This window comes from Pygoscelis adeliae, unplaced genomic scaffold, assembly GCF_000699105.1.
Source record: "Pygoscelis adeliae isolate BGI_AS28 unplaced genomic scaffold, ASM69910v1 Scaffold101, whole genome shotgun sequence".
NCBI lineage: Eukaryota > Metazoa > Chordata > Aves > Sphenisciformes > Spheniscidae > Pygoscelis > Pygoscelis adeliae.
The window spans coordinates 60879-69469 of NW_008824238.1; the positions used below are offsets into that span (position 1 = coordinate 60879).

The following is an 8591-nucleotide window of genomic DNA, read 5'->3' on the forward strand; positions in this document are numbered from 1 at the left end:
CTTCTGCAGAAGAGCAAAAATCAGAGTGTCCTGATGGAAATCCCTTGGGATCAAATCCACAGCCCAACAATTAAACCAAGGAGGCTGGCCCAGACCCAGAAGCTGGGGAGAAAGTCTCCTTCAAAGTTGTGAAGATGTCCTTCACCCCATCACCACAAGAACTGTATTCATGTTCTTTTCCTAGCAGTAATATTCTTAGAAATAGTCAAGACAGAAAAAACAGGTCCTACCTGAACAGGATTGTGAAAAGTACTGTCATTTATATACTGTCTACAGAACTGTGTACAGCTACAGAAACTGTGGGAAGTCCTCAGAAAATGCGAATAGGACAGACTATGCCCTAATAAACCTCCCCTATTCTAACCCTGCCTTAGTGTCTGAAGTCTCTGGAATTGCAAGGTGTTAAGGCTGAATTATAAAATAATTGTTCATTTCCGTGGTGGGTCTGTAGCAGAGGATATATTCTGCTGCAGTGACACAAAAAAGTCCATTATTAATAACAGGAATGTAAATCTGGATAACGACTTGGTCAAGGTTTCAAATGGTTTGTAAACAGGGTCTGCAGCTTGACTCTCCTTGGCCATGTATTTTTTAACCAAGGTATGGGGTTTTTGAGGCATGCCGTAAGAAGAGTTCTGCCCACACTCTTCAAAACTGTATAATGCTCTTCCTCTATTGCTTTCTGGTTTTCAAAGGATGCAACACACATACCCACTTACAGATACATCATGCTCATTTGTTGTCACTGCCATGCACAACATTAGACAGAAAGCGTATCAGCTGTGATTCAGACACTTGACACTTCCCTGTTTGAATGGCTTACCATGAAAAGGATGCATACATTTTCCCATGTGTACACTCGAATATGTAGCCCCACGCATGGCACGCATCAACTTTGTTTGCAACTAGCTTCAATACGCTGATGTTATCTACCTTTTATGGTACAGAGTTCAAGTCCAATAGAAGCAGAACTTCTATCTGGGCTGGAAAAGCTGGGTTCACTGTGACTATACTAACTCCAGTTTATGGACTGAGCTAGCTCAGACATCTCAACATTGCTCTTCACTACACGGCTCAGAAAAGCCGGCTATGTCAGTTTGCCTAAACAATGATGAGGTCATATTTATAACCAGTATAATATGCATCAGCTGGATCATTCATCTCAAATTAAATTTCAGATTTCAGATGAAGAATAATTTGTATGGGAATAGTAGGAGATTAAAACAGTTCATCAGTTTTGTTAATACTGATACAGTACTATTGGAGAAGAGATTGCTGGTTTTTATTATTATTTGTGGAAGATCTGCCCTACTCAGTAAAAAAAAAAAAAGCACATATTCAGGCTATAGCTACATAAGGGTGAAAAAATTAGTCTGCAATTGGGTAGAGTTATTCCACAGTTAGATTCCTATCCTTTCATTAAAAGTAATCTGAGCAGCTAGGCCACCCACTCTACATCTCACAGGGATTTCTGGTGAATTGATTTTTCCTGCAGAGTACTGATTTGCAGTGACTGCACTTATCGTTGTGGCTAATATACTATTACCATCTGGCTGCAAAAGCATCCAAGCGATCCACCGTAAATGCACACGCACTTAAAATAATTACTGTTAATGAGGCTGCCATGGTAGTACACTTTCTAGGATTAGAAATAATTGGTAACACAATCCTTTTTTATGAATACATTATTTAGACTGCAAGCACTCTGGAGTGAGGAAAGTCTTTCTATTGTATTTGTATACAGTACCTCACATACATTGCTAATTCTGCCTGAAAAGCCGTTATCTCAGGATAAGAACCAATGTCCCATCTATATGCAGTAATTTCCTTTTTACCTTAAATGCTCCCTTTTTTCTACAGTAGGGCCAGTTAGAGAACAGTCTGTATATTTCCCAAAACTCACTAACTTTAGATAAGGTGAAAAAAAGGCTATGACCCAAATACAGCAGTGATCAAAAAGTCTTTTCATGAAGCTAGATCAATGATGTGATTAGTTATTCCTTTGAAAATGCATTTTCAATCAGAAATGCTCAGTAATGATTACACTTTTCCCAACAAAATCCGTAGCTGATCTTCTGTAATATAAACCTCTAAGCAGTTTTATTTTGTGGAAACCAGTCAGACCATATTTGTATTTTTCACACAAGTACCAACTTCAAAATAGCCCACATATTTTAATTTTCGGATGAGCAAGGAAACAGGAGGCAGATCAACTCAATAAGCTGTGAAAATTAAGCTGTAAGTTATATGAATACATTACCGTATTTCATCTCGTGCCAGCTAAGGTTCCCATCATACCTGAGTTCTATTCTTTAAAAGATAAAGAGCCACATAAATACAAAGTACTGGAAAATAGATTTTTTTTTTTTGTGATACATGCACATCAATTAATACAATGAAACACCTTATCACCTTGAGAACCTAAAATGAAAAGTTATGTGTCTACATATAATATCCATATAATATGTCAGTCACTTGATTAATGTTCATGTTCTCACTATCCTGGAGTCTTGAAATTTGTGATATCGTATCATTATAGTCTGCTGAGTAGAGGAATAATCTCAGATGAGAAAACTGACTTGTGTGGTACAAGTAGAATAATAGGCTGAAATGTGATGGAAGAGGGCATTCAAATTTCTATAAATGGGATTGAGGGGGAATGAGGATTAACAAGAAATGCTTCTTTATGGTAAGTGACCAGGGAAGGCTTTCGAATTAACAAGAAATTACAGTTATCTGATGCTGCTCCTCTTTGTGAAAATTGAGCTGGTACACCTTCCAGAAACATGGGTATCAAGCACCTGATACAATACTGCCGTAATTTTCTTGGTTACGTGATGCCATCTAGAATATGGGGCAGACAGAATCACCAATCCCATTAAATTTGTATTCCGATAAAAGATGTTTTTGAAAGAAGCAAGCTATAAGAGACACATTTGCCAAGTAGAATGTTCAAAAAATTGGAAATGCCTAGCTGCATTAGGTGAGAACACTGGCCTCCTGCTTCATTCAGCGTGCAACGTAATTAGGGTACATGACTGTCCCACTGCATTTCATTGCAGACGGTCACTTTTTCACAGCAGCTTTATTTCATAATTTGTCCAGTGATTACCCTCAAACATTCATCATGATAAGCAATGAACACTTTATGTGAGGAAGCTTGAAAAAGGTTGAAAAAATCCTGCATAATCAAAGTTGTTGGTGCAAACCTAACATAAGCTTTAGCTAAATGTGTCAATGTTCTGATTTAAATGGTTGCAGGAGAATACAAGTTAATGGCATGAGCTTTCCTACATTGGCTCTTGGTGTAATGCAGTGTTTTGAGCTCTGTGTAAAATAAAAGGTATGAGCCACATCCAGCTCCATCCTTTCCTACTAGCAAGAGTTAACATGGTGGGAATGCAGGGACTGGGAAACAAAAAGAGAACTACAATTTTCTTGAGTTGATGTCGCAAGAGGTCTCTTGCCCACCGGAGCAAGAACTCTCATATATAGTAACTACCGCTTGCTGTCAGTCACACTCCAAACTGCTATAAACTCTTACCATCTACACTGTGTTATGATTTTACTGATTTATAAAGCTCTCTGATGTCTGTGGATTCGAACCACCATGATGTCAGACATGGGCTAAGAAACAATGAGCTGTTCCAAGTAGAGAAGGTCATCATCTCTGCTCAATTAGTTAATCATAGAATCATAGAATCATTAAGGTTGGAAGAGACCTCCAAGATCATCGAGTCCAACCGATAATGTAGGAGTCATACAGAGACAGATAAAGAGATGTGTCTAATAGGTTGATTGCACATATTAGGTTGTAGACTGCAGTCCTTTGAAGATTTTTACAGGTTCCCTATGGAGTTCCAAGGTAGTTTCTAAGGCATTCAGTTCTTCACTGTCCTTTTAACCATGCAATTTCTAACAGAATCCAATGAGCATTTTCCTTGTCAAAAGAGTAAGATCAGGTTATGGTATGTAACTAAAAAGAAGTGGGTAAAATATTATCTATTTGAAGTTTACCTGGTCTGAGCTGACTATGATAGGCTCTCTAAGAACAATCCAGGTGATGCACTCCTCGCAAGGTGGAGTGGTGAAAGACCCATGGTATGTCCAGTAGTCATGAGATTTAGGGAAAAGAACTGAAGGATCAAAGTTTGGAAAAGGAGCTTCTTTCCCCTTTGAAAAAAACACAACAAAGCCAAACAGAAAACTTTTCAACAGCTCTAGTCAAGATCAGGTAAAGATGCAGCTCTGGTATTTTAAGAAACAGAGAGTGACTCTCATACTTCAAAGGTATGAACTAAGGAAACTAAGCACACATCTACACAAGACATAATGATGCAGTGTAAAGGTAAGTGGACTGAATGACTCTCACAGAGAAGCATGACATGACATACAACTCCATGATGCTACTTCTTGTACCTGAGCTAACTCGTGTGAAGCAGCGTCCAGCACCAATGTGCTTCACTCACTTCTGTGCAGAAATACTCTTCCTTCTGGCCTCCCTTCTTATGGAAATTCTGCCTATCTATTGAATATTGGATTAGGTCACCATATAATGAAATGAGACAGGTACTCTAGATTTATAGTATTTGTGCTAATAACAAACAAGACAGCCTATGAAATGTGAGATTCTTACCACATAATGTTATCTGAGACACAGATGCCTAGTCAGTGGCATTTCCAGAGCTCCATTAGGCAGCCTATTTCAAGACCGAATGGACCAATTTCCAAAGGTGCCTTTCTTTTGTCACTGACCACTGAGGGAATAAGACTCCGTACCTAGTTTTTAGGTGAGTAAAGTTTGGCGAGACAACGCTCATTTTCACGAAATTGTAAGGCCCACTAAAGCCAAAGAAGGCTCATATGTAAATGGAAGAAAGGACTTTTCTTGTTAAGGAAAAGCTACCCATGGTTTTATTCACGAGTATAATCTGGCAACGTTGCAGAGCAGAATTTGCAAACTAGAAAGTCATGCCTCTTGATTTTTTTTTGTCCTGAGAATTTGCAGCAATCTTCCTATAATGAGAAGCCCACCATCATTACCTTTGTTTTGATAGCATTTATTTCTTCCAGAATTCTCTTCATCTCTGGTTTGGGCGTTTTCCCTACCTGTAAAGAAGAAAGCATGAGCTAACCAGAGTTCTGCTCTATCGTTTTTTTTCCTTCTCCTATTTTTTTATATGTGCATCTAAACATATATCAACTATAAAATTACAATGCATTAACCCAACCTATCACCCCTGCCAGCTTAGTAAGCTATGTCTTCTGTCTGTACCCTCTGTCTGTACTCCAACAGATATTATGATCCAAATGAGGAAATTATATCAGTATAGAAACTCAGCATCACAGGTAATTTCACAATAGAGCTATTCCTACTGACACTGAATTTTAGCCTAATAAAGATAAACAACTCTTCAGGCTCAAGTACAGAATTTGGAAAAAGTTTCCTTCTAGTTTAAAAACCAGATTTCATGGTCAGATCTACAGGTTGCAATCATTGATCTCAACACAGATGTCCATCTTTCTATCTCTAGTGAATATTAATTAAACAAGAGAGAGCAAAGGCCAGTATTTCAGGCTAAGACTGCATGCCTCCAAAAGGATTTTAAAAAAGGATGAGTTACATTGTCTGTGAGCTAGTTTTGCCTGGGAGAAAGTTCATGAAAAGCCTAGGAGCGGTATCTGTCCTTGAAATCAGTCCATGATTAGCACAGAAGACAGCTGACTGCTATTGGTCAGAGGGCCACTGCTGACACTGTGTCCCCAAAGCAGGGGCAAACACATCTGGTTTTACAGCTTCCACCAGCCACATAGTGACAGAATAGCTGCTGGGACAAGTGTGTGTAGTATTGGGTACCATTTGAAATAACATGACTCATGCTCTATAACTCGAAAAGCATGCATTACTGAAAGTCAAGCCCTTCAACGTGGTACGATCCCTGGAAAATATATTCAGTGGGGTTTGCTTTTTTAACCCTGTAAGAATAGAAAACTCTATAGTAGCAGGACAAAGAAGGGTTACATGCTTCTACTTACTTGCAAAAATATGGCCAAAACAGCTATTCCATCAGTTCTTCTCACAGCATCGAGATAATTACTGTATTTGGGATTCCAGTGTAACAAATGTAGCTGGAAACAGAAAAACATGTAAAAAAAATCCATTATTGAATAGCAAGCCATCAGAGGCTGAATTTAGAGTTCTTCATATACATGAGAGAGCTTGGGACAACAAAGAATGAGGATTAGGCCTTCCAAAATAAAAGGAAAAAAAGGGACAGAAATTCATATGTGAGTTATATCAGCCATATATTACCATTTAGACTACTATTTGCTTTAAAATAAACTATAAACATCTTAATACAGAAATTGCAAAAAAGAACAGAAATCTCATCTTAAAGCTGAAGAACACAGAAAAGATGCTTAAGTAAGCAGGTAGAACATGCAGTTCAGAAGTCATCTACCGATATGTAATTCATATCCATTCGGCTTTCAAACTGCAGCAATTCTAGCAAAGAATCCATATGAATGCAAGCTCTGTATATTATTAGTCTACAGTTCTCATCTTCCCTTACAATCCTAAAGTGGTAGAAAATCAAGGTGACACATTCTTCCTCCTTTCTGTCACTACAATTTCATATTTCTGCTATAATACTGTACTTTCAGGGTACTGTTTAGTAAGTTTGCATTGCTTCTCAGTAATTCAGTCTTGCTGTCCTATGTTTCAAGCCACGTTGGTTTAAGAACATGGAAACTTTTGTTTCACATAGTATTTTTCTTTTCTTATGCTGTGAGAATTACTTCAACCTGATTCACATTTATAAGAATCAATGGGAGTAAGAATAAAAAGTCACAGACAAATAAATAGAAAGAACTCCTTGAAAAGCAGACAAATGATAAATTTTGTCCCACCTGAATGATAATGACTAATGCTATTTTACACCCTATTTTAAAGTAAAAAGTGGTGAGTCTTACCTCTCCTGCATATCTCACTCCATTCACAACATGCTCAGAGCCATGGTCGTCAGACGAACCCCAATGAAAGTGAAGCTGACGCAGCCTATAGACTCCTGGAAGTGGCCCACCTCTCAGCACTGCAATTGATAATCTGCAACAGCATTAGACTCAAGTATCTTCCAATTCTTTTAAAAGAAATATATATATATTTAAACTATTTACATACATATTTATATATTTACTGTACAGATGCTCTACATTCTGAGAGTAGTGAGTACCTCTTGGAAATCTGCACTGATTTCAGCAGCACTTCAGGCAACCATCTTCAGCTATATGCACTTACAGGCAGATGAAAATTATTTGTATCTAGGCTTCCATTATAGTCAATAGAAGTCATTGTTTTAATTCAGCTGCATGAATGTGCATCTAGTACCTTCTGGGATATTCCAAAGACACCTGGACAGGACTGGAAGATGTGATACAAGATCTGCAGAATAACTGTACTTTTCTAAAGCAGTATCAGCAGGCAAGGTGAAATACATTAGATTATCAAAAATGGCATGAGATGGCTATGTTTGGGTAACTGAAGTAAGCCCCTAATCAGAACAGTCAAGCCTCTAGAGCAATTCTGCTTGCCTTAAGGTAGACACTCAACAGATGGTGACCTGAATTGCTCTCTGGACTCCATTGATTAAGTGTGACTCCATCTCTGTTGACTAGAATGGGAGTTTAGAGACATAACCCACCTACTTTTAAAAGCCCACATAAGAAACCTAAATTTAGACATCTTAATCCCCCCCCGAATTCCATCTAATATCTATCTATATCAAAGCACACAAAAATAGCCATGATTAAAATCAACTACTGAAGCGCTAGATGATAAACAAATTCCCACAAAACACTACAAACTGTGTCTCTTACTGCAGGCTATGACTTATTTGTTTAAAAAGCTATGAAATTACTGATGCTGCTTCTGCTATAATGGCTGCTCCCTCCGGCTGTGGAAGAGGAGAAAGAAAACAGCAAATGAGCCAGAAAAGAAATCACTGAGAACGCAAGCTATTTTCCTAAAGAGAAGTTCAGCCTGTGATGAACAATATTGTGTATTCCAAATAATCATAATATTTTTACATTATACACCAAATGAAGGTGGTGTATTTGAAAAGATCTCACAATAAAAAGGGAAGAACTTCTTCACATTCACCAAATACTAGTTAATATTAAATTCTCATTCACTTTATTTGGAGTTAGAAGCTATAGCATTCCTATAAACTATTCAGCAGTTGTCAAGAACAGGCCTTTATATGCAAGAGAAAAATATCTTTAAATCTGAAAAGGAATGAAATCCATTATCTTCTCAAGAAACAAAGTACTAAGAGTATTCTTTACTGAACATTAAGAGCAAGCTGTTATTCTCAACAAATTCCTTTTACTTGTTCCCACAGACATTCAGTAGTGCGGCCAATGCAGACACGGTAACAGTAGTAGCTGACAAGGCCATTAATTCTCCATTAAAATAGATCTGTAAGACCAAAGAATCCAGTTTAAGGTAAAAACGTGTCATTATTTCCACTGATGAGCCATCAGCAGACATTATGATTGGGCGTTAGGTGAAGCTCAGCATCACCTCGTGCCAA

At 37.9% G+C, this 8591-nt stretch overlaps 1 protein-coding gene across 1 annotated transcript in view; it reads right to left on the reverse strand.

Moving 5' to 3' along the window:
* Positions 1-8591, reverse strand: part of LOC103926209 (carbonic anhydrase 3-like) — a 16226-nt gene that overhangs the window by 122 nt on the left and 7513 nt on the right. The window contains exons 3-6 of the mRNA XM_009335051.1: positions 6973-7091; positions 6037-6129; positions 5044-5109; positions 4018-4173 (exon numbers count right to left, since the gene is read on the reverse strand). Coding sequence (XP_009333326.1) covers positions 4018-4173; positions 5044-5109; positions 6037-6129; positions 6973-7091 — 434 coding nt within the window. The remainder of the gene's footprint in view (positions 1-4017; positions 4174-5043; positions 5110-6036; positions 6130-6972; positions 7092-8591) is intronic.